Source organism: Maniola jurtina, chromosome 24 (genome assembly GCF_905333055.1).
Source record: "Maniola jurtina chromosome 24, ilManJurt1.1, whole genome shotgun sequence".
Taxonomy (NCBI): Eukaryota; Metazoa; Arthropoda; class Insecta; order Lepidoptera; family Nymphalidae; genus Maniola; species Maniola jurtina.
Window position 1 is genome coordinate 7,563,603 of NC_060052.1, and position 27,422 is coordinate 7,591,024.

Consider the following 27,422-nt stretch of genomic DNA (forward strand, 5'->3'; position numbering starts at 1 on the left):
CATTAGCGCTAAAACCCGACTATCCGCGAACTGCCGATAGGTAACGATCGATATAGTATGAAATTATTTTTCTGTCGCTTATATTGTATTTATATTTATGACCTCAGAATTATTTTTTCTTTCATTTGATATCCCACTCAATACAATAGCAAAACAATTTTTACAGACCCCCACTTTTTTGGATGTACCTAACCTAACATCCATCAGGTCGATTGTTTTCGTTTGTGTACGAGAGATAGCCTATTTTTTTTTCTTCTGTCGTCTGGCTTTACAAAGATTAGCCAATGTCAAGTTTGTAATTATTTGTCAAGTTAGGGAAACTATACAAGTATGGGCCCCGTCTGTGCCGGCGCTCGCCGACATACGCACGGCACCCCCTTAGAGCGCTTTCCAGTCAGTTTTAACAAAAAAAAAAAAAAACAAGAAACAGTTAAAAATTATTTTGCTATAATCCGCCAACAGTATATATGTATATATAGCAAAATAATTTTTAACTGTTTCTTGCTAAACATGAACTTCCGCAACTTCCGTTTTTTTTTTTAAATATTGGATACCTGATTCTATCCAATATTTAAAAAAAAAACACTCCAAAAACACCAACACAGACGAAGTCAGAGATAGCCTATGTCACCCGGATCATAATAACGAATTGATTGACATCTAGTTCATCAAAATCGGCCCAGTAATTTAGGAGTTACCGTGGAACACACAGAATCTTATACAAACATTCATATACTGCTAAAACCATAATCCTTTCTATTGACTTTGCCGTAGTGGGGTAAAAAACCCCTATCTTAACTTTCCAAATCCAGAAGAATCACTCCAAAAAGACGATCAAATAAATAGCGACTCTATACCGACGCAATAAAGTGCAATTCAGCTCGCTACATCCCAAAACTATGGGTGTGGACTGTAGACTTCAATAAGAGACCTATGTCCAGCCGTGGACGTCCACGGAGTTTTTAATTTTAACGAATTCGATAACTGCACATTTTCAACATTCGTGGCGCGACTAGTACCGTGTTGTGATAGTTATTTAATGATTTTATACTATTATATTATAATACTTTTGTAAATACATTGTAACATTATTTTAGAGATATTTTTGTTACAGGCTTTGTAATAAATAAAATTACGTTTTGAAATTTGCAGTTTTATTTTTACTAAGTAGACTTAGTAAAAATAAGTTAAAAACCGTAATTTTAACCACTATACTGTGCATGACAAGTGGTTAAAATTACGGTTATCGTTAAACTTTGATCGTCGATAAAATGCACACACAAGTTAGTTTCTTAATTTGCCTATAAAATCATTGAAGTATGAATACTGACTTGTGCAACTCGATTTTTTCTATTATTTTACTGTTCTTCTTTTATTCATGATTAAAGTTTAACGGTAACTGTAAGTTTAACGGCCTGTCATGAACTGGACAAGACATCAAATCCCAACGATTGACATCAACTAAAAAGTTACACTAGTCTATGGTTATGGCAAAGAAAAAGACAATTTAAAGAATAAATATTAACTTTATTACCTTTTGTACACAATATTTAAATTATTTAAACATACATCTACCTATCTATAAGTAAGATTGTTATTTACAATGACTGTTGATGAAAGAGAGCTAACTTAGAAGAGCCACAGAATTCAGATTAAGTATAGAGGTAATAAAAGAGCGTAGATCCAAAATGCTAAAGATGTAACCTGGTTTATGTAAGTGTATCTACTATAGAAATAGATTTTCTTTATTTCATCTAGCTTAAGACTTCTTCCGCGTGAAGTGTGGACTACACTTTCAAACCCCTATAATTTTAGCCCAATCATGTTTTTTTTTAAATCACAAACATGTTTTTTTTTTAAAAACATTCGAAATTCAATTCAAAAAATATGTTTTCAAAAAACATTCCAAATTCGATTCGAAAACATAGTTTCGTTTGTGATTGGTTATGACTCAAAATGGTTAACACCCACTAAGATTTTTGTCTCTGACATTTGTATGGGATTATGTTACAGATATACTAACTTCTTTCCGTGTATAAAGTAGAGGTTTTTATTTTTTCGTTACATTTTAATAACCGGTTAAAATAACTTATGCTTATTCAAAGTCCTTACTAATCCCATCCATGGCCACCAAAACATCGCAGATACTAGATGCGTATAGACGAACTTCATCATTTTTCTTTATCTTCAAACTGGCACAGTATAGCTTCTTATACATATCCGTTATTTTCTCATAGTCTTTGTTAGATTTCGATCTGCAATACTGTATTATGTTTCTTAGGATATAGTGCAGGCGGTTTTCGTATAGAGACAACAGACTGTGTTCGTTTTTCAAAGTTTTTTCGTCTCCCTCTTCTGGCTTTGGCGTCTCTTTCTGTTCGTCGGGGTCTCTGTCTTTCAGTACTTTCATGATGGAGTGACATTGACGCAAAAGCTCGATCGCGTTTTGAAGGGATTTCAGTTTCACGTTGGGTGATACTGTAACAAAATTGGTTTAGGTTAGCATGATTTTTAATAGACCTAAATTTTTAACGATATATTTCGGAGAGTATGCACAAGAACTTTTCGATCTTGACTCCCCTTCATCATTTTACTACGGAACCACAAGACTTTGCGCGAGTTTCCATCCTTATGTCGTCGACATTCCATTTACACGCACGAAACGTTTTGCGTCAACATTCCTCATACGTTTGGCTTCCGCGATCTGTATTTCTTACTAATTACAATCCGGGTATCTTTAAAACAAGAGTGAATAGGCATCTCCTAGGTAAACGCGTCCCATCTTAGGCTACATCACTTTCCATCAGGTGTGAATGAGGGTACTCACCGGCAGCGTGCGCTTCTAACGCGGCGACGTGCTCTAGCCGCACGGTGAGGAACATGGCGGCGTCCTCTAGCGCGGCAAACTGTAGCGCTGCCTTCTCATACTGGCTGCACGTAGCGTTCAGCAGGCTGCGGCGACGCGGACCCTCCTCCGACGTCATCCTACGCAACATCAAAGATATTACAGAGAAAGAGCCCACGAGGGCCAAACCTTCGTTATTCTATAAAACCGGCCAAGTGCGAGTCAGACTCGTGCACCGAGGGTTCCGTACTCAAGTATTTTTTTCGACATTTTGCCCGATAAATCAAAAACTTTTATGCATAAAAATAAATAAAACTCTCTTTTGGAATGTACAGGTAAAGCCCTTTCACATGATACCTCGGTATATTTATCTTATTTTGAAAATTGAAAATACTAATTATTTGTTTATGAAGACATTTTATTTTTTGTTTTAACCGATTTTAACGAAATTTGGTACAGAACTCCAATGTAACAACCTGCAAACAGCTGATCGCGGAAATGAAGTCGTATAAAACTTCCGCGAACTCCAAGGCCCATTTGAGCGTTTGCCAAATAGCAGAGACGGCGCAAAAATCTATGGCACTAACTATTTGGTACTACATTATTCCTCCTTTGTCATGTTATTAAATGGTTTATTAATCATGACAGCGACAGGATCGTCTTCGGTTGGCCGAAGGCCAAGCGGGAGTACGGGCCTCGAGGCATTGGCCTCCTTACCCGGGTGAGACGTAGGGCAACTTTGTATCCTGGTGGAGATCTATTAGGTAAACACGCTGTATAAAGAAAAGTAACTTCGAATGAACCGACTAGATGGCGGCACCTGTATCATTGATACTCAATATGAAACTTGAATTGCGCTAACGGAATGTTTTTGAAGTACCCAATTTGAATAAATGACTGACTTTACCTGTATTGCGCGTGGTATAGCGAGCCGAGGCGATGGTAAATCATAGCAGCTCGGAACTGGTAGAGATACTGTCGCGGGCCCGGACTTAGGAGGCAATGCTTGAGCGCATGCTTGAATGCTTCTGCCACCTCTGTCACTTCCTGGGACAAGCGAATTGACCAATCAAAACACGACAGCTCCCGATTTTTTTTTTTTTGATTTTTTTGTGTGTAACCACAAAACGCTTTTCGGATTTTCCCCTTTGCTTGTGATATATGACATTGCTACTTGCCAAATATGAATCTAGGTCAACGGAAAATTCCTCATAGATTTTCTGTATTCAAAATCAATTGGGATGACGTCTATGCCAATAATAAATTATTTCTTAGGAATTATTAAATAGAAGATCTTCCAAATTTTGTAAAACCCACATCCGCTGTTAATTTTAAGTTTGGTAACCTTTTTTAAATTATCGATTGAACTAAAAAACTACGTCAAATTATGTCACATCTGTGAATTACACAAGTTAAAAAAATGTATTAAAAGTATGCTCCTGAAAAAAGCATATTACACAATCGAAGATTATGTAAATGACAAAAAAGCATGGATTTGACTCGCTCCAGCAATATGCGGGGCTGCAATTGCTTGTATAGTACAGTATGGCATATTATTGGAAATTGAACACTTGAAAAGAGCAACCGCCGAGTTTCTTGCTGGTTCTTTTTGGTAGGAATGGCATTCCGGACCAGTGGTAGATTATTTTGACGATTCAAGAGCACTTGTAAAAGTTTAATTTAATAAAAATATTTTGAATTTGAATTTGAATTTCATACAAGCTCCCTTACTAAGCGAGCGTTTTAACGTTTGATAAAAAATCACTGGTTTGACTCGTAGTCACCATCGCTATTCTCAGTAGTGAGCCGGATATGGGTGGAGATGATGACGATGACTCACATTGGCATACACCCCCGGGCAGTCCTGCATCAGCACAGCCCTGGTGTACAAGTGGCAGGACAGTTCCCAGGATACCAGGTCCCATACTGATGCTGCTCCACAGGATTCCCTGGGCCCTAACAGCTTAAGTGCTGATGTGTAGAGATCTTCGGCTTGGCTGTAAAGACTTCTTTTTTCAGAGCTGTGGAAATAAATTACATTTGAGAAAACTCTAGGAAGGGTAAGAATTTATTCCACTTCCCTCGTCATCACCATCATCGCGTGATGCTGATGAATAGGAAATGGAATAGGTTCACCCGCAACATTCTATCTAAAGCCACCTCCTTTAACTGTGGGTAACTAAGCCCTGTAATGCCTTGTAAAGCCGTGTAGTAGAGTAAGATCTAGTTTATCTTCAGAACATACCAATTCTAATAGATAGATGTGAATCCTGGGAATCCTGGTCAATAAAATAGACAAAAGAGGAGCTATGTAGTGTTTAACATGAACTGTTCAATGGTTGTGGTTTGTGTGTGTTACCTGTTGTTTTGCTTTGATACTGTGTCTCTAAAATAAAAATAAATAGGTTTATTTTGGCAAAAAAGGACATCATCGGACCAACAATAGCTGAAGGCAAACTACTGTAGTGTTTACGTACATGCTTACCTACAGCACCTACAGTGCGTAACAAACGATTGTTCCAAAGTACCTACATGCAAATATAGAAGTTAGTCACGGAACCGCCGTTTTAAAGCTAATACCTTTCAACTACATCAGAGTATACACAATCTATATCTATACTAATAAATAAAATTGGAGTGTCTGTCTGTAATTTCGAAATAACTACCGCATATTAAGGTCATATGGTTATTTGAACGATACTATAACTGAATAACACGTTTTTAAAATTTTTGTCTGTCTGTCTGTCTGTCTGTTTGAAAATGCTAATCTTGGGAACGGCTGAACCGATTTTGACGGGATTTTCACAGACAAGTAGAGAATTGACCAGGGAGTAACATAGGCTACTTTTTTAACCGACTTTCTGAACCGATTTGCGTCATTTCTTTTTTAATCGATAGAGGAACTTTGCGACATTGTTTCATAAAAAATTTGGAGTCCAACTCCTCAATCCTGATGCTGTAGGGGATCTGACCAATCCACGCGGGCAAAGCTGCGGGCATCAGCTAGTCAATCAATATACTAGATCAGAGCTTACGAGCAAATGTATTGTAAACAGGTTTATTTACTCACTTGAAGCCGCCTTGTATGCAGTGCGCCCTGAACCTCATATAGCGCGCCTTATTGCAATACAGAAGCGCCAGGTTAGGCACGTCGTTGACCTGCGTGAAGATGGTCGTGGCCTCGTCCAAACACTCAGCAGACCGCCGCGACAGAGAACTAAACTGTTTGTATATAAGCTTGGCACTGCCATCCTTTTTCTCAGCCTCTTCTAGATATTTCACGTAGATCTCTGTATGAGGGAGACAAAAAAATTTGAAGTGAAAAGTAAAAGTGCAATAGAGTATTTTACACCATAAAGGCGATTGGGGACTTCGTCTGTGTTGGTGTTAGCTGGCGGGCGTGCTCTGCCTTTTTGGAGTGTTTTTTTTTTTGTTAAAACTGACTGGAAAGCGCTCTAAGGGGGTGCCGTGCGTATGTCGGCGAGCGCCGGCACAGACGGGGTCCATACATACTTGTATAGTTTAAAAACAAACAACAACAACAACAACTTGTTACAAAAAATAACTACAAACTTGACATTGGCTAATCTTTGTAAAGCCAGACGAGAGAAGAAAAATAAAAGTTTGATTCAAAATCGATGGGGAAAACGTTATTAAACACTAGCCGATACCTGTGACTTCGCCCGCGTGGATTTTCGAAATCGCGTGGGAACTTTTTGATTTTCCGGGATAAAAAAATAGCCTATGTGCTAATCCAGAATATTATCTATCTCCATTCCAAATTTCAGCCAAATCCGTCTAGTTGTTTTTGCGTGAAGGAGTAACAAACATACACACATCCACACACACACATACACACAAACTTTCGCCTTTATAATATTATAGTGTGATTGAAAAGAGTAAAAATCAATGGTACCACTTAGGGTACATATACCAACACATACTCACGTTGCGCATCGTTCATGTATCGGACGGCGAGTTCGTTGCACACGGAGGCCCTCCGACGCAACAGTTCGTCCTTTTTTTGCGTCTCGTCGTCCGACACTAGCCCCGCCTTGCGGTAGAACTCGCACGATGACAGCATCGCCTCCGTCTCGCTCTTTGGCAGGGCTATTTCTGAAAATTAGTCAATCTGAGCATGCATTTAGATGCACAACACCAAAAATACTAAATGCCAAAATGTACCCTAGAAAGATAACCTACGTCGTAGTGACGCCCACGCAAGAAACTTTTGCTCTCTCTTATTTCCTTTCTGTGTTTGTTTGTGCTTTTCATCCAACTCGCTCCTCTGTATTCTCTTTCGAGGGACGACTGTTTTCTTGCAATGAGTCATATAGTTTTTCTGTTATGACGATATGGTTATCTTTCTAGTGTTAAATTGTGTTTTAATAAAGTGTGTAAATTTTGAGAAAGGACTTGCCATATTTAATCTGTCTCATAATTTTTCTAACTTAGCTTGGTTAGAAAAGGACAAGCTTGACAAGCTTACCAAGCTCAAATTAATTTTCTACTTCATAATCCAATTGGCTCATTATTTGAAACACTCCAAGCTCGAGCTTGGTCAACGATGGCTCAAACAAGGAAAAAGACAAAAACTTACCCAATTTGAATGCATCAATTCCCGTCCAATTCCTCAGTCATATCATTTTCAATCTCAAGTTTTATTTGACCGTCAATCTCATGATCTGTCTCAAACTGTTTTCTAAACTGTTCCAACATTGTACCAATGTTTGCTCGAATACATTCATCTCTTTCTTTTTAACACAGTAAGATAAGGACAAAAATACTTACCAAGTCTAATTAATCTCCAACCTTGGCTCAAAATTATTTATCTCTGTTTCTCCAAACGCAATAAAAAAGGACAGAAACACTTACCAAGCTCAAACTCATCCCCCACATCGCCGTCCAACTCTTCTGCCATATCATTTTCAATCTCTAGTTTTATTTGACTATCAATTTCATGGTCCGTCTCAAACTGTTTCTTAAACTGTTCTAGGCTGGCCCAATGTTTGCTCAATTGAAAAAAATTGTCACCAACACGGCCAATCAGACAACTGGCATCTACCACCCTACTTTTTATGATCATATTGCTTAACAACCTTTGGCATTTATTGGCCATATCTATATACTTAAGAGAAAACCCGTACTGTTCATGAGAGTAACTGTATTCGGCCAACGTTGCGTACGCGAGGCAAATTTTTTCATACAATAAAGTTTTCAAATGTAATTTCCATGCAAAATTGTCATCTCTATTAGGCTCGTGTAGATTTGGTATGGTATGTTTTTCTTTTCGGACTAGAATCGCGTTTTTATCGATCGCGGATTTAGTTTCGATTAAAAAGTTGCCGGATTTATCGGTTTTTTTCTCGCGCTTGCGTCGTCTGCTTCTGGAGACGTGTTCTTTTGGATCTTTGTTGTCTTTGGTGCGTTTGAGCGGTTCGTAGTTCATTTTTATCGGTTCGTACGGGTTCGCCATTTTTGGATGCTGCTCTTCTATTATGATCTGTTGTTTTAGGCGTTCCCGTTCTTCCTCCTATCAATAGATTTTCTAATTTAGTTTATTTGTTCACTATTTACTATTATACTACACGACAATAAACACATATCAAAAAACTAGAACTGCCGAGTTTTTTACTAGGTCTTCTCGAAAGTAGAAAGGCAATCCGAACCAGTGGTAACTACTTTTGAAAAGCAATTGTACAAGTTAATTTCAATATGAATCTCTCTATTTCTCAATTTCTAGATGATGCCAGCGACTTCATACGAGTGGATTTCGATTTAAAAATCCCATGGGAACTTTTCGATTTTCGGAGATAAAAGTAGCTTTTGCGGCGTAATTGTAGGACTAAACAATATGTTAGGAGTTTACGCGCGTCACTACGCACGTGTCACGTGTACGCAATTAGTGTGAATCGGCCTTAAAGTATCCTCTACAAACATGAAAAACTGAACATACCTTAGATTTATTGATAGTGAGGTGGTGTAAAGCCTTTAGTCCTTTCAGAGCATGTCTCAAAGCGCGCCCGCAGCGTGTAGCGGGTTCTATTCCGAGACCTTTACCGGGATCTGTTTTGGCTTTCTCGTCCTGTATTAAATTTTGTGTACTTCAACTTTCAAAGTAATTTGTATAGGTATTTTTTTGTACTGTTTGCTTGGACATTATACATTTGCATGAGCGAATGTTATTTGCGTTTATCAGTCATTTCTAGAATATGAATAAAAGTTACTTGCGTTTTCTGAACGCTAATTCGAATCGGTCGGTTCTTTATAAACAAATAATATTCTTGAAGATTTGAAAGACGTCAAAAAAAGAAAATTTTAAAACTAAAGACATGTGCAAAAATTAGCATTGTAGTTTACAAACTCAGCAAACTTGAAGTTTTAACCATTTTTTTTTAAATAAAATTGCGAGCAAACGAGCAGGCGGGTCACCTGATGACCCATCCCGAAATCGCCCTTTTTAGAAGTCAAAACTTCTAAGGCCGTGTTGTTTTAGAAATTTTGACTTCTGATATTTCTACCACCCCTTTGGCAGTAGTTTATGTATTAACTTACAGTATTGTTTGAAGAATTTCTATGGCCGATGTCTCTGAGAGCAAGTCCACGCACTTGTAAGGCAAGCTCCGTACTTTCACTACTGCTCTCTCGCTCGCACACACCTGCCTCGTTATGTTCCTCTCCCTCACACTTCTCGTCCTAGAACAAAATATATTGTGTTACCCATCCAAGTGCATACAAGTACATACCTGAAATCCCCTTTAAAAAAAGTTCGCGGAACTTTATTCAATATCGTACTCCTATGTAGGAATTGCAAAAAAATAGTATGAATTTTAATAATTCTGAAGACTATCCATACTTATCCATACTTATATTTCATGAACAAGTCTGACATTGATATGTTATTTCAGTTGAAATACGTAATAGTTACCTTATCTGTGGTATCACTCATAATCTCGACTTTATCGCTCGCTTCGTCCTTGTCCGTCATGTTGCTGTCTCTTTCGCACCCACTGTCAACGTCAGAAGGGGGATGCCCAGGGAATTCCGCATAGTTCCCGAAATCTGACTCCTCTTCCGAATCTGAACTTTCGTCTACAAATAAAATACAGGGTATAACCAGAACGCTAAGAAAAACGAAAACAGGTGATAGTACTGACGATTACTGAAAAAATCCTGTTTTGTAAAAGGTCACAAATATAACATCCGACTGACGCTAGAGGTCAAAAAACGTTTCTTAAATAGGCACTCGAAGTCAATGCCGCGTCTTAGGTAGGGCATTGAACCGAGTGACTTGAGTGAATTGAGACGGATAACAAAGTGATCCCTGAAAAGCACTATACAGTATACATACTCGTACATCACAATATTTGTGGGCTTACCTTTGAAGTTCGGACAAGCCGGATTCGTCGTAGCGGGAACATACAAATCCGACAACATATAATGCGAAGAAGCGACAATCTGAGGGTACCTTTCAACCTTCAATAATTCCACAACATGTTCCAACAATTGCCGAACATGTTTCGACCTGTTCATCAATCGCATATTCCTTGCTACCCTATACAGCAACATTGCAACTGGTGTTGTAAACGGATTATCCATCGTATCCGGACATAGAGACGTCAAATCATAGAGTTTCACCACATCATCATGTGGACCTTTGAACAACCAATACGTATGGCCTGCTTTCGTCGCGTTCGATTTCAAAAAGGATAAGATATTTTGAGCAACATTCCTTATGACTTTTGGGGAGAATCTACTGTTCTCCATATTGGGTAGCTCCTCAGTTTTCATTGGTTCATACTTCTGAACTATTCCGTCTAAATGGTAGCACATTAAGACTTCTGGGACATTGCACATTAAGTTGTCCAGCCAGTAGTCTATGCCTGTTAGTACATTGATTGGTTCTCTAGCGTCTCGTAAACGTAGGCTAACACAAGGTCGGTCCTTGTCGCCAAAGATTGGAAGGTTGCTGCCTATTAACATGTGAATGTCTTCGAAAGTCCAAAGGACATTGCGGTTGAAGTTTTGCTCTTTCGCTGGCTCGGCTTCTGGACGGGTTTCGGGCTCAGGGAGAAATGGTCCTAGAAACAGAAGAGATTTCAAAATAACTGACCATGCTATTTTTAAAATCTAGATTACTCAGTCATGACTAGGAGACGGTTTTGGCGAAACTGGATTAAAAATCAATAGCACCAATGGTATCTTAATATTGGTTGGTTAAAAAGTTTTCAAAAAAACACCTTTTTCAGCCTGCTTATCAAAAAAGCGCATAAAATCCACCATTTTCTGCTTTAAGAATTTTGTGTACGCAGTGACACTCGCGCACAATGACGTATCATTCATCAAAATTGGTTGAGCAGTTGAATAGTTATGAACTGACATAGGAACGGACATACATATTACAATGGGACCTGTCATCTGTTCAGTTATCTAAGAGGAGAGTCTAGTTGTAAATTTTTCCAAATTTTTTCATAGGTATTTGCCTTAATTTTTACAACAATTTCTCTTAAAGGTAGTGTATAATGTATATTCACCGGGTAAGCACATGGGCTGGTGCGGAGTCTCGGCGGGTAGCGGCTGCGGGCGCTCCGCCACGCTATGCGATAGGAACTTGTGTGTCAGCTGCAACGCGGAGCTGGGACTAGGCGCCAGCGTCAGCGACATGCGCTCCTGGTAAATCAAATCATTATTGGTGATCGCAATTTAGGTTATATTTAATTTCTGAACTTTAAAACAAGCGATGAGCAAGAAACTGGAAGCGTTCGAGATGTGGGTATATGTAGATTCGAGAGGTAGGTGAATGTTGCGAATCTCATGGAGAGATCGTCTTCGCAATACCACCGTATTGCAGAGTATGGGGAAGTCCACTGAGTTACTCAAATGGGTGCAAAAGAGAAAGCTCGAATATCTGGGCCATATAATACGCAACTCAAAACATGACCTGCTACAGCTTATAACAATCTAACCTTCGCCAATATGTGCATCATTTTTTTTTAAAGAATAGTCATGCTATTCATGACTTATATTCCCCTTTCCCCTCCAATTAAGCGTGAAGCTTGTGCTAGGAGTAGGCAAGTACGACAATAGTGCAACGGGTGGGGTTTGAACCGGCGACCTTTCGGAATTCAGTCCGCTCTTCAACCGTTGAGCTATTGAGGCATTCCACAATCAATTTTAATTTTGCTATAAAAAAAAGTTTTTTTACTTGTATTTGCTGTTGCTTGTAAAACAATGATCATACTAATACATATTATGTCTTTTATCGTCCTTACCTTTTCAGACATAGTTTTCAATATGTTCTCATAGAAGAAGTCCTTCAGCCAGGACCATTCTGACTTCATGAGATACTCGTATACGTCAAAATCATCCAACAGCAGCGTATTCTCCACTCTGTGTACCATCATGCTTACCTATAAACAAGGTGTCATTTATTAACTTTTTGGGTTAGTTTGGCGTCAAATATTTTAGATTCCACTGCATTTCAAATCTGTGAAATCAGACGTCAATTTTTAATATTAAAGTTTTTAGTGTGTTTTAAGTACTGTGTGTTGTACTATTTTTTAAGGTTAAGGAAAAAACCGGCCAAGTGCGCGTCTGACTCGCGCAGCAAGGGTTCCGTGCTCGGGTATTTTTTTCGACATTTTGCATGAGAAACCAAAAACTATTATGCATAAAAATCTGTTTTAGAATGAAACGAAGCCCTTTAATATGGTACCGTATAGCGTACTTCCCGTTGACCTACAATCATGAAAGGCACGTAGGTAGGTCTTACAGCACAAGTCTGAGAAAGAAAAGAAAAATTATCCGAAAATCGTGTATTTGTGGTTACAGCAAAAGAAAATACTAAATCACATATAGATGGCGCAGTCTGTCATTAATTTGCAGTATTGCACATAAAATCTGACTCGCACTTGGCCGGTATTTTTTAAATACCAAACAGAACATTTTAATAAGTTTTTATGACCATGTCAACTGTATTATAGCATAGCTAACACTTACAGTGCCATTAGGTTGGTAAGGCAGTTTGAGAAGTTTCTTGATACACTCCGCATCTGATATCACGTCAACCTCCCCAACACAGTCTGGGAACATGTGTGCCATCCTAAAGCTGTAATGATGCAAGATAACTAATTAATTTCTTAATTTATTTATCTACTAGCCCGCGACATCGTTCCCGTGGATATAGGCTTTTAAAAATCCTGTGGGAACTCATTGTTTTTCCGGGATAAAAAGTAGCCTCAGTGTTAATCCAGGGTATGATCTATCTCCATTCCAAATTTCAGCATAATCCGTCCAGTAATTTTTGTGTGAAAGATTAACAAACATCCATACATCCATACAAACTTTCGCGTTTATAATATTATAGTAAATAGGACCATTTATTTCTCAACAATTTACTTTTCATAAAAATGTATGTGCATAAAACTTTTACTTTATATTTACTTAGACCCTTCCTGCTTACTTATCTTTGAAAAAGCAAGCGCCAAATTTCTTACTGGCTCTTTTCGGTACGAAAGGCATTGCAAACCAGTGGTAGATGCATTTGACAATCCAAAAGCACTTAATCTCAATCTACTATGCTTTATCTACAAACTCAAAACAAAATGTCTTTTTCATATTGTGAGATAAACTTGCCCTTGACAAAAATCATGTCTGAGAAATAGAGCGATCCTGAGGTCTAGATTTGTACATGCTTGCCTAGAAAATGCCTATTCACTTTTGCCTTGAAGATATTCAAGTTATACTTAGCAGGATATACAGACGCCGGAAGGGCATTTGCAGGAAGAAATGTTGAGCAAAAACATCTAAATTTGCCTTAGTACAGATTGATTAGGAAACCAAGAACATGCAGGTTTATCCTGTATGCTTGTTATTCCTGAAAGAAGATAAAATACCTAAATAGCCCACTTCTTCCTGCGTCGTTTCCTCAATTTTGAGGATCGTGGCTCCCCTTTGACGCAATCCTTGCTAAGATGTTCTTCCATTGCTTTCTGTTTTTTGCCGCGTGGATTGCATCACAAATGGGTGTGTTGACCGCTTCTTTTAATTGGTTTGACCAACGTCTCGGGCTACGTCCGCGCCCATAGCCCACTATCTCTAGTCAATATCTGCTTTAGTCCATACGAGTCCATCCTACCCCAGTTGAAAGGTGACAGGTTGACATCCATGTTGCAGTACTTCACCACAGCTTTTGATTTTATACTGGACTCTGAAATGCTCTTTGCTGCTCTTAATTCTAGTTCCCTGATTAGTTACCACTTACCACCCTATGGTAATGATGTAATGCTAAATGCTTTACCACTCCTGCAACTGGAGACCGGTACTAATTAAGTGTTCTGTGATCCTAGTAAATAAATACCTGGATAGTCCGCTGTCTCTAGTCAATATCTGCTTCAGTCCATATGAGTCCATCCCACCCCAGTTGGAAGGTGACAGGTTAACATCCATGCTGTAGTACTTCACCACAGCTGTTGATTTTATACTGGACTCTGAAATGCTCTTTGCTGCTCTTAATTCTAGTTCCCTGATTAGTTACCACTTACCACCCTATGGTAATGATGTAATGCTAAATGCTTTACCACTCCTGCACCTGGAGACTGGTACTAATTAAGTGTTCTGTGATTCTAGTCAGTAAATACCTGGATAGTCCGCTGTCTCTAGTCAATATCTGCTTTAGTCCATATGAGTCCATCCTACCCCAGTTGGTAGGTGACAGGTTGACATCCGTGCTGTAGTACTTCACCACAGCTGTTGTTTTTATACTTGACTCTGAAATGCTCTTTGCTGCTCTTAATTCTAGTTTCTTTATTAGTTACCACTTACCACTCTATGGTAATAATGTAATGCTTTACCACTCCTGCACCTGGAGACTGGTACTAATTAAGTGTTCTGTGATTCTAGTCAATAAATACCTAGATAGTCCGCTGTCTCTAGTCAATATCTGCTTTAGTCCATATAAGTCCATCCTACCCCAGTTGAAAGGTGACAGGTTAACATCCGTGCTGTAGTACTTCACCACAGCCATTGATTTTATACTGGACTCGGAAATGTTCTTTGCTGCTCTTAATTCTAGTTTCCTGGCCAGTTACCACTTACCACCCTATGGTAATGATGTAATGCTAAATGCTTTACCACTCCTGCACCTGGAGATCTGTACTAATTGTTTTGTGATTCTAGTCAATAAATACCTGGATAGTCCGCTGTCTCTAGTCAATATCTGCTTTAGTCCATATGAGTCTATCCCACCCCAGTTGGAAGGTGGCAGATTGAGATCTGTGTTGCATTGTAGGCGCGCATATCCAACGGGGCTCTGGAATGCTGTGTACTTCACCACAGCCGTTGATTTCACTCCTGGGGATGGGCTGCGATCCTAGGAAATATAACGATTTGTCTTACCAATTACACATATTTTATATTATTAAACATTCTCAACCATTTTCAGGTTTCAATTTGAAAAATAACATCATAATAATTAAGTACCAGAAACTAAACTAATATCCATGCATGTGGAAGGAAAAAAAGGAAGACCAAAAAACATGTAAAAGGGGTGGATAATTGCAAGTATGGATATGATAATAAATGCATTGACGGTTGACAGAAGAGAGTAGAAGAAAAAGACATGTTCTGCCAACTCATAGTGTGGGATAAGGCTCAAAGAAGGAGTATAAATTCAGGAACTACTAGGGGATTTTCGTTCTTTTTCTCACCACTAATTATGAAAAAACATTGAGGTGTATAATTTAAAAAGTTATTGTAAGTGAATTGGGCAAACTATGATGATAATTATTATTATTATTGTCAAATAAGTTGACAAAAATCCAGCCATAAGGGTATTTCGCTGGTACATACTGAATAAACCGTTAGAGTTTTATAGAAATAAATGTACTGTGAAACTGTTAAATAGAACTAAAAAATATTTTCTCTATAAAACGTAATTTATTTACTTAGAAATACTACTTAAAAATAATAAACTTACAGGCCTCATCTTCGATAAAATTGCACAGTAATCTTATAATTGGCTTTGGCCTTTTTTTTCCAATGTCAGTTGAATCATTTGGATCTCTGAAGGTATTCCAGAAAATATATAATATCAAGGTAAGAGTGGGTAAGGGCAACGGTAAGTTTATAAACAAATTTTGAGGTTACCTTATTGCGATTGCAATCACTTTCGCTCTCGCAATCATCCATGGTTGAATTTCCTATTCAACAATCCCTGGAAATTAATTAACTCACTTTACCCGTACAAGAAAATAATTAAATGCAAGAATACAGAGATTCAAATTGTGTTTTTGTGATTTTTAAGATATCAAACATTGATTAGAATATGTCAGTTTGACATTGACAAATGATTGACAATGTCGCACAGCTGTGGCTGGTGAAAGTTGCATTTCTTCTTATGTTCTTTCTCGTTTATTTTGAAAAACTTTGAATTCAAGTAACTTTTTTCAAAGCGATTATTGAGGTTTTTAGATTTTTATCGTCAAGCACTTTTACAACAAGATTAACTACCTATTTTCAATAAAAACAAATTACACAAATACAACCAATGTGTCAATTGCGTAAATTGAAACGTAAAATTCTAATAGGATATAGGGATTCGAAGCGAAGATTAGACAAATATAATTAATTGTCGATATAATTGTAAGTATAAAATTAAAATATTTATGTACTGAGTAGATTTTACGGTGTCTACCTACCTATAAAATATAAAACCCCAATACTAATGAAAACTAAAAATGAGATTGTCAAGGATTTCGTGAGAAGAATATAAAAGGAAAAGGTTAGTAAAGTAAAGTTCTTTAGTCGTTGATCGATAATCGATATCGACTTTTTTGACAAGCTAAATTACACAAACTCTAGTCCGGTATTTTTCCGATCTTAAAATTATTCTTTTTTTCTTTTAGGTCAAGTTATTTTTGTGCTAAAAATATATAATTCATGAGGAATTCATAAATAAGACATACTGAGTGCCAAAAGTGGCCACATTAAATGAAATAAGTACTCAAATTATTTGGAACATATTTTATAACCTCTAGGAACTACTTTTGGAGTAGAATAAATGAAAATGCGTTTGTCCGTGCGATTGCTTTCGTCTGTTGTGCAAAAAAGGCCGTTCTACATCACAACACCGATATTTTACGTGAATGCTGGTAAGTCAATTATAATATTTAATGACTAAAACAATCTATCACAAGTACTGAATAGTTTGTCAGTACGTACCTCTTACAGACTCACATTATTTTACTTACCTATATACAGTTTTGGTAAGTTTAAAAATACTTTTAGGTACCTTCTATAATATTACATGATATTTTGTGACTGACTGTGAGATATCAACATACCTCAAACCACCTCAGAACTTGAGATTTTGTGCAGATACTTTTTCTATAACATAAGGAGCCAATTCAGGGTTGTAAGCAAAGAAGGGCCAATTAGAATTCCAATAGGATTGAATTGAATTGAATTGAATATCCTCGATGATGCACTTACATTACAACTTTTTTCACATGGATTTCAGATTTTTTAATCCTGTGGGATGATTTTCCAGGATAAAAAGTAACCTATATAAGTAGCCTCCAGGATGTAATTTATCTCTGTAACAAATGTCAAAATCCTTTCAATAGATGGGTCATGTAACAGATAGACGGACAGACACAATTTCACATTTGTAATATTAGTATAGATGACATTTAAAAAGTGTAGTATTATGTAGTACTTTGAAATAATAACCTTTGCATTTATAATCCTACTAAAAATATTATAAATGCGAAAGTTTGTATGTATGGATGGATGTATGTTTGTTGCTCTTTCACGCAAAAACTACTGAATGGATTTGGTTGAAATTTGAAACGGAGATAGATTATACCCTGGATTAACACATAGACTACTTATTATTTCGGGAAATGAATGAGTCCCATTGGATTTTTAAAAATGAACTCGCGGGTTTCAGCTAGTATATTATACTAGCTGATACCCGCGACTTCGTTCGCGTGGATGTAGTTTTTTAAAATTCCCGTGGGAACTCTTTGATTTTTCGGGATAAAACGTAGCCTATGTGCTAATCCAGGGTATAATCTATCTCCATTCTAAATTTCAGCCCAATCCGTCCAGTAGTTTTTGCGTGAAGGAGTAACAAACATACACACACACACACACACACACACACACACATACAAACTTTCGCCTTTATAATATTAGTGTGATTTATACCTTTTTACATTTCCAGCTCCTCACTTGGGCCATTTATACTCAGCTGTGGTAGCAGATGCCATACAAAGATTTGAGAAGCTGTTGAATCCAGACTGCAATGTTATATTTAGCACAGGTATGTAATTATTGTTTCATTTGTGATTGGTTAATCACTCAAATCACTGAGTTTTTGTCTTTGTTGTTTGTATAGGAATATATAATAGAGAGAGCTATATACTAACTTCTCTCTGTGGAGTAAAGTCAAACAAGTCATTAAATGTCAAAAAACTCATACAAGGCCTTACTCATACAAGGGTTCCTTTTTTTTGAGAAAAAAGGAACCCTTATAGGATCACATCATTGTCTGTTCTTAAAGATTTATGTTCCCAAAATAATTAGTTTACTAAATCACCTCAAGATGGCACTGTCTATCATAAACTGCCAAATTTTTACTGTACCTGGTTTGAGTTTGACCAATTTTTAAGATTCCGTACCTCAAAAGAAACCCTTATAGGATCACTCTGTTGTCTGTCCGTCTGCCCATCTGTTGTGTCTGTCAAGAAAACCTTTAGGGTACTTCCCGTTGACCTAGAATCATGAAATTTGGGAGGTTGGTAGGTCTTATAGCACAAGTAAAGGAAAAAATCTGAAAATCATAAATTTGTGGTTACATCACAAAAAAAAATTAAATGTGTTCATGAACAAATTATTAGTATTTTCAATTTTCAAAGTAAGATAACTATACCAAGTGGGGTATCATATGAAAAGGCTTTACCTGTACATTATAAAACAGATTTTTATTTGTTTTTATGTATAATAGTTTTTGATTTATCGTGCAAAATCTTGAAGAAATACCTGCGTATGGAACCCTTGGTGCGCGAGTCTGAGTCGCACTTGACTGTTTTTTTTAACAGGCACTGATGAGCATGGTACGAAGGTACAACAAGCGGCGGCCAAAGCCAACCTGCCTTTACAAGAGTACTGTAACAACATATCAAAGGAGTACAGAGACCTGTTCAGAGATTTTGAGGTGGACTATACCGACTATGTCAGAACTACAGAGGACAGACATAAGAAGGCTGTGAGGCATTTCTGGGTATGCATATAAAACACTCATTTATAGGGTTCTATGCCTCAAAAGGAAAAAAAAGAACCCTTATGTGATCATTGCTATCTCTTTTTGGCTGAGGAAGCCTTCCTCAGCCAAAGAGAGATAGAAGTGTTCACCGAATTCTTAATAATGAATTCTAGCCCCGTAAACGACTGCTATACAAAACATTATTACTTGTCACTGCGCTCATGACACTGACTCAAAAGTTGGTGAATTCTGGTCCTGGACGTTCACCACATAACAGGGAATCCCAGGTCATCGTTATTGATGTTTTTGATTGTCATATTATACTAGCTGACGCCCGCGACTTCGTCCGCGTGGATTTAGTTTTTCGAAATCCCGTGGGAACTGTTTGGTTTTCCGGGATAAAAAGTAGCCTATGTGCTAATCCAGGATATTATCTATCTCCATTCCGAATTTCAGCCAAATCCGTCCAGTAGTTTTTGCGTGAAGGAGTAACAAACATACACACACACACACACACACACACACACACATACAAACTTTCGCCTTTATAATATTAAGTGTGATTATTCCAGAGAAAGCTAGTGAAAAACGACTATATCTACAAGGCGAAATACTCAGGATGGTACAGTGTTAATGATGAAGCATTCGTGCCCGAAACACATACTAAAGATGAAATTACAGAAGACGGAAAGGTAACTAATCAGTATAGAAGACAAATAATATTCTCCTTTTAAAGCACAGCATGACGAAGCACTGATGAAGTTAAAGACGCACTTAAGGGTGCTCTCCATGGTCCCTACAAGAGGCCTATGTCTAGCAGTTGATAATGATGATGATGAATTCACTATTATTTTTAGGTCAAAGTGTCCATAGAATCTGGTCATCGTGTTGAATGGACGGAAGAAACTAACTATATGTTTAGACTGAGCGCCTTCAAAACACATCTGCAAGAGTGGCTTAAAACAGGTAAATAGGTATATTCTGATAATATAATGACAAGACAAATATTTGTCACAACTGACTGGCAAGACAAAAATCTTGCGACAAGTATCTCATGAAACAATGTGAAATGTATCATCAAAATATCTGATTAATAGCTCGTTCACACAGGCTGCGTAAACGTTGCGTAAGCGTAGACGTAGCCTGTACCATTGCGTTGTAATGTATGTATGTATGAAACATGGCACACCGCTTGCGTAAGGCGTGGATGTATGCGTAACCCGGTGTGTTAGGGGTTTACGCGCGTGTCATGTGTACGCAATTGGTGTGAATCGGCCTTAAATAGAGACTGACTAGATAAACATCTGATAAACTGTGACTGATCAGATGAAAAAGAGACTTATAAAAGATAGGCAAAACGTTTAAATGGTGAATAATAAATAACTGATAAACTTTGAAAAAATGTGAATTGTCTAATGAAGAACATTATAGTAACTGTTGCATAAATGACTGATTAATGACTAATATATAAATAATCGATTTAATGGTGTCTGACAAAATATAATGGAAAGTTATATAACAAGTAGAACAATTATTATCATCATCATTTTTTGATCAGGTACCTGTTGAAAAAGTGATGAACAAATTTTGACGTCGACGTTATATTTGCTACAGATGGTGTGATTCAACCAAACAAGTTTCAGAAACAGCTACAAGAATTCTTATCGAGTAGCACTTACTTTCCTGATATTTCCGTTAGCAGACCTTCCTCGAGGGTGCATTGGGCTATAAGAGTAAGAAATTTTAGTTTAACTTTAGGTCTCACCTGCAGAAAAGTTTGCTTTTAATGACCCCTTTGGTGCTGTGGTGAACAAGTGTGTGATTCTAGATTCCATTCCCGGCACAAGCAATTTTGGGAATTCTTAATTTCTAAATTGGTGGGTGGCTAGTTACTCTTCTATCAAAGCCATGCCACCAAACATTCCGAGTAGAAACTGAGGGGAAAGTGAGTAATAAAATGTGTCTAACTAATAAAACTCGCATCTTAGACTGCATTGTCCAAGGAGATCGCGTTCAAGAGCTTGTAATCTTATAAAAAAAAGTCATTTTACGTCTCCAAAGTTTCACTAGAAAATAGCCAAGAAATATTCTATTGTTAATAATTTAAATGCAAATGTTACCTTACCACGGTCCGTCGATTTAACTGAAATTTGCTTTCTTTTTATCTGGCAAAATTTAAGGGATCCGATAAATAAATCCACGCGAATGAAATCGTGGTTATCATCTAGTCATGTCATAATTCCATTGCTAATCACAGGAAACCAATATAGGGTAGAAAATCTTAATAGTCCTTTTCATTCACTCACTAGGCGCCTCTATTTCTGTTTCATTTTCTCACCAGGTGCCTGATGACGAAGAGCAGAGTGTATACGTGTGGCTGGATGCTCTGGTCAACTATTTGACTGTGACTGGTTACCCTGATGAGGACGTGATGAAGACGAGGCGCGCCTGGCCGCCTGATGTACATGTCGTCGGCAAGGATATACTCAAGTACGGTTTCATTCATTATAGTTTTCCCCTTCACTTTTAATATAGAAGTCTAAATAATCTTAAGTCTAAAGTGAATAGGCATCTTATCAAAAGTGAATAGACACCTTGGAAAACAGTATGGAGAACTCTCGAGGTTTCCTCACGGTGTTTTCCTTTATAAAAGCCAAAGAAAATCATGAAAGTGAAGGAAAAGTGAATTATTTAACTGTTTAAAAATGCACGCAACTCCGAAAAGTTAGAGATCATTGGATTCTTATCAAAAATTATTCTAGATTCCACGGCATCTACTGGCCAGCATTCCTGATGGCTGCCAAGTGGCACCCGCCGCGAAGAATCGTGTGCCATTCTCACTGGACGGTGGACGGCAACAAGATGTCCAAGTCCCTGGGCAACGTGGTGTCCCCGGGCACCGTGCCCGCTACCTCCGCGCTGCGGTACATGCTGCTGAGGGAGGCCACTATGGCTGATGACGCTAGTGAGTACCTTTGATGATTTGCCCTTAACGGGTTGTTGGGTGTCTGGCTGTTTTAGAGAATTTTATTCATATATCACACTTCACACTAATATTATAAAGGAGAAAGTTTGTATGTGTGTGTGTGTGTATGTTTGTTACTCCTTCACGCAAAAACTACTGGACGGATTGTGCTGAAATTTAAAATGGAGATAGATTATACCCTGGATTAGCACATAGGCTACTTTTTATACCGGAAAATCAAAGAGTTCCCACGGGAATTTAAAAAACCCTACATCCATGTGAACGAAGTCGCGGGTATCAGCTAGTTATCCAATAAGGGCTAATAAATTAGGTCTTAAAAACCTATAACCCGCATAGGTTTTTTCCTTAAAAAAAAAAAACAATATACACAGGCGATTCACCCGCAGTGGATGTTGTGGTAAGTGGTGAGGTGAATATGGCAATTCGCTCTAAATTGGCCATGTATCTAGTCATAGTCTAGGACGATATTTAGAAATATAGTTAATGCAACAATTTTCTGAGCGTAAATACTTCGTCAGCGTGATTTAGTTTTGCGCAGCGCCATCTAGTATATAACGCAGACGTTGATGGATTGTAGTGCAGCGTCAGTTTGTTATGTAGCGTGTTGGACAAGCCTATACCTAGATTCCATGGCGTCTACTGGGCAGCATTCTTGATCATTAATGGCGATATTTGGCCTTAATGGGTCCTGTAGCCAGCCATGAACTTCGCTAAGGACGATATTTAGTAATATAGTTTCAAACGAGCGTAAATACTTCGTCAGCGTGATTTAGTTTCGCGCAGCGCCATCTACACTGGACAGCAAATAAACCGGGCCACCCGCTACCTCGGAAGTCTGATTCGATTTTCTCAAAAAGTATAAAACTTACAACTATAAAAATTATACCTGCTGTAAGTTTATTTCATGATAAATAAAATGAATGGAAATTCATTAGGATTAATCAATTAATTAAGTGTTTATTAAGGGTTTTACAAAGAAGAGTCGTTTTCCAGCCATGTTAATCGTTAGTAATCATGAAATGAAAACAAAAATTAAAGCCAGAAACAAAAATTAAATTAAAAAAAAGTTTTTGGTCAGTATTCAGTATTCCCTCCCCTTGCTCGGATAACTGCCAGCATCGAGGTATTCATCCACCTCACGAGCCTGACGATGAAATCTCGAGGATTGCATTACGCTCCTCTTTAATTGCGATTCGCAGCTCTGGAAGCCTTGTTGGAGCAGGTATCCGGGCTCGAATCCGGTGTTTCAGCTCATCCCATAAGTGTTCTATCGGATTCAAGTCAGGGCTTCGAGCTGACCAGTCCATTGTATGAATGTCCACATCGTGTACATACTGGGCCACCACATGAGTAACATGAGGCCGTGCATTATGATGCATAAACTGACATATTCTGCCCGATATATCCTGCGTAAGGTACCACATGGTCAGTGAGGATTTCAGTAATTTATCAATGACATCAATCCACGTGTACAATTCCATGGTTCGATGAAAACTAACGCTGTACGTGTGGTTAACGAGATGCCGCCCCAGATCGTTACAGATCCTTCTCCATAAGCAAGTTTCCTCGATGCAACACTGAGAATAATGTTCTCCAGGGCAATGGATTTCTCTCTGACGTCGACCATTTCAATGTAGACTCACTCTGGTCTCATCAGTGAAGAGTACATTACCCCACTGTCCTAACGTCCAGTCCCTATGCTCTCGAATAAATTCAAGTCGTGCTTCACGGTGGGCTACCGTCAATGCTGGGCCTGTTGCAGCTCTCTATGAAGTCAGGTTCCATTCAACAAGTCTTCTTCTGACGGCGTCTGGGCTTATGACCACTTGGCGTTCGTCACGCAGACTTTATTGGACTTGAACTGCGTTGAGGCGGCGATTTCGCAGAACAGAAGTTGGATATCGGGCGTCGGCATTCACACAATGGACTGGTCAGCTCGAAGCCTGGACTTAAATCCGATAAAACACTTATGGGATGAGCTGAAAAGACGGGTTCGAGCCCGGATACCTGCTCCAACAAGGCTTCCATAGCTGGGAATTGCAATTGAAGAGTATTGGAAGGCAATTCCTCGAGATTTCATCGTCAGGCTCGTGAGGTGGATGAATACCTCGATGCTGGCAGTTATCCGAGCAAGGGGAGGGAATACTGAATACTGACCAAAAACTTTTTTTTTAATTTAATTTTTGTTTCTGGCTTTAATTTTTGTTTTCATTTCATGATTACTAACGATTAACATGGCTGGAAAACGACTCTTCTTTCTAAAATCCTTAATAAACACTTAATTAATTGATTAATCCTAATGAATTTCCATTCATTTTATTTATCCTGAAATAAACTTTCAGCAGGTATAATTTTGATAGTTGTAAATTTTATACTTTTTGAGAAAATCGAATCAGACTGCCAAGGTAGCAGGTGGCCCGGTTTATTTGCTGTCCAGTGTAGTATACAACGTAGGAGTTTTGCACTCTGAATGTAGTTTTATTGCAATTTACATAACTGCATCGCTATAGATATGCGTAAACTGCGGGACATATATAGGTCTCTTTTGTAGGGACTTCCACACGCCACGGTACACGGCACATAGGTATTAATATAAAGGTAGTAGTAGTAAAGTAAGTATTAGTATAAAGGTATTTATAGTATAAATGTATTTTTTATTTATAGACTACAGTGAGACAAAGCTGATCAACATCGCGAATTCCGAGTTAGCTGACACGCTGGGTAACCTCACGTCGCGCGCCACCGGCGCCGCGCTGAACCCGCGCGGGGAGTTCCCGGCGCTACACACACACGAGCTGGCCGAGTGTATGAGCAAACATGTCACTGCGGACTTGTTGGACCGCCTCGACAGACTGCCTGGTGAGTTGACACATAGTGATACCTGGTGAGTCGACACATAGTGATGGACTGGTGAATTGTCACTTAATGATGACCTGGTGAGTTGCCACATAGTGACTGTCTGCACCAGCCTGTTACATACGTAAACTCCCCAAGTTGACATATAGTAACAGGCTGGTGCGATAACTGGTGAGTTGACACACAGTGATTGGATCAGTCCACCCAGGTCGTATCTAGTCCAGTCCACTCAAAATGACTTGAGTCGAAAAGAACGTAGAAGTTTCGTTTTTTGGGTGTCCTCCGATGCCTGAATTTGTATTTCTTTAAATAAAAGTATGTCGTCAAATAAAAGTATTGCGTTGTTTAATTGAAGTATTTTGTTTTAAGGGTCAGGCCTGCCCGCGAAATTCAAATTTAATTTGGTTTTTCGAATAAATAATAAGAAATAAATTAAAGTATCGACTAATTTGTGAGAATAGTCGATACTTTAATTTATTTCTTAAACTGGACCTTTTCAAGTTAAGATTTTTATATGAACCTGTGAGGATGATACTGTCACTGTCGCAAATAAAATAACCATAAGCCTACGTTGTCGTATTAGTTTACAAATTGCGAAAAACCAAATTAAATTTGAATTTCGCGGGCAGGCCGGTCTCATGACCCTTAATAAAAGTGTTTCTTTATTTTCCAGACATTTGCCATCAACACTACACAAACTACCAATTCTACAAAGTGGTAGACTCCGTCATACATGTGTTGCACCTAACAAACCTTTTCTTCGAAACCATGAAACCCTGGGATCTCAAAAAGAAGTCAGAATGCCAGAAAGAATTAGATGTTATCCTCCACATTACTTTAGAAACTCTGAGAATTTGCTCAATAATACTTCAACCGATAATACCCGGTATGGCGAATAAATTGCTGGACAAATTACAGATACCGAAAGATTCCAGATACTGGCAACACTGTGAGAAGCCATCTTGGAGAGTCCAAGGTTCCATTTTCGAAACAAAAAACATTCAAAGTGGAAAATTCGTGCTTTTCCAAAGGATATATGCAGACAAAAAGAAAATGCAAAAGAAAATCGCTAGTGGATAGGAATAATATTGTCGGTCTGTGACTGCAGACACAACATAGGACTTTTAAGTCAAGAGTGAATAGGCATCTTCTAGGCAAGCGCGCTTCATCTTGGGCTACATCATCACTTGCCAGCAGGTCTGGTTACAGTCAAGCGCTAGTCTGTGAAAAAAAAACTTCAAACTAAAAAAAAAATCGGAGCTGTTACGAGGATTATTGTCCGTCAGGGTAAAAAATGACAACCAAATAACGGCTATTTTCGAAAATTAAACCGAAAATTGTTGTAAAACCTTTTCGATATTCGTGAAAAATCTGTAGAAATTCGATATTCGGGAAATATTTCGTAGGAATCTCTTATAGAGATAAGTGCTTCCCTGTCCGCTTTTTATTTTTTTCTTTTACGTTTGATTTTTGGTACAAATAAATTAAAAAAAGTGCATTGAAAATTATGTGTAGAACACTTTGCGTAGTGTTCATATAAATAGCTCGTCCACACAGGCTGCGTAAGCGTAGATGTAGCGCGTACCATTGCGTTGTAATGTATGGAACAGTATGAAACATGGCACACCGCTTGCGTAAAGCGTGGACGTATGCGTAACCCGGTGTGTTAGGGACTCACGCGCGTCACTACGCACGTGACACGTGTACGCAATTGGTGTGAATCAGCCTTTATACTCATGGCAATTTACGCAATCAAAGCCTTAGGTTATAAAATATCAAATTGAATTGAATTGAAGGGTGAAAGTGCATTAAAAATAAATCACAATAGAAAAATATAAATAAAATAATGTTTTTTTTTTTAAATTGAGATTATATTTTAGCATTCGCTTGTTATTTATTGTTGTGTATAGTTTTAAATAATTTCTTATACAGGATTATTTGTAAAATATCGGTGCTTGTGATCAACTTCGAGGATCTGTTTATCTGGAATTTCATAATATCTTTAAAATTATAATTTCTGTTGGTATGTTTAAAATAATCCTGTATATGAAATTCACTATTAGTTAGATTATTACTGTTAGTGATTTGTTCCTTATGTCTACTTAATCAATAGATTAGCGGATTAAAATCCGAAAGTCGAGGTTCAAAACATACTCGTGGGAGTACTGCCGTGGATATAATGATCGCAAAACAAGTAATCTAATCTGAAATGGCAACATGGTGGTTTGGGCAGGTCATAGACTAAGGCTGAAATCTATAGGGCGCACTTTGACTTTCCTTAGAATTTATTTTCAGTTAAAACGAGACAGATTCATGCAAGCGGAATAACGCTGTCTCGTTTTAACAGTGTCTTAAGTCTGAGCAAAGTCAAAGAGTGATCTATAGATTTACACACTGCGTCTGATCCGAATCCGTGAAAATACGTTCCGAAGTAGTCATAGAACTATTTGTATGGAAACTTACGCACT

General features: G+C 38.0%; 2 protein-coding genes across 3 annotated transcripts; one reads left to right on the forward strand and one right to left on the reverse strand.

Moving 5' to 3' along the window:
• Positions 1–616: 616 nt before the first annotated feature.
• Positions 617–16,162, reverse strand: LOC123877778 (erythroid differentiation-related factor 1). Of its 2 annotated transcripts, XM_045924660.1 has the most exons (17): positions 15,992–16,162; positions 15,034–15,215; positions 12,845–12,953; positions 12,118–12,255; positions 11,380–11,515; positions 10,225–10,926; positions 9,774–9,937; positions 9,401–9,541; positions 8,802–8,930; positions 7,721–8,378; positions 6,794–6,961; positions 5,916–6,135; positions 4,686–4,866; positions 3,753–3,892; positions 2,828–2,985; positions 2,062–2,478; positions 617–1,166 (listed from the first exon to the last, which is right to left on the reverse strand). In XM_045924660.1, the coding sequence occupies exons 1-16, from the start codon at positions 16,031–16,033 to the stop codon at positions 2,096–2,098; spliced, it is 3,651 nt and encodes a 1,216-aa protein (XP_045780616.1). In that variant the 5' UTR covers positions 16,034–16,162; the 3' UTR covers positions 617–1,166; positions 2,062–2,095. The 2 variants fall into 2 exon arrangements, with proteins under 2 accessions (XP_045780616.1, XP_045780617.1); XM_045924661.1 differs by lacking the exons at positions 15,034–15,215; positions 15,992–16,162 and adding an exon at positions 14,205–14,278.
• Positions 16,163–16,514: 352 nt separating this feature from the next.
• Positions 16,515–26,513, forward strand: LOC123877790 (methionine--tRNA ligase, mitochondrial). Its single transcript, XM_045924683.1, has 11 exons — positions 16,515–16,625; positions 16,750–16,995; positions 18,072–18,170; positions 18,949–19,130; positions 19,685–19,804; positions 19,970–20,078; positions 20,727–20,845; positions 21,454–21,602; positions 21,875–22,077; positions 24,763–24,957; positions 25,628–26,513. The coding sequence occupies exons 2-11, from the start codon at positions 16,905–16,907 to the stop codon at positions 26,032–26,034; spliced, it is 1,674 nt and encodes a 557-aa protein (XP_045780639.1). The 5' UTR covers positions 16,515–16,625; positions 16,750–16,904; the 3' UTR covers positions 26,035–26,513.
• The last annotated feature ends 909 nt before the right edge of the window (positions 26,514–27,422 follow it).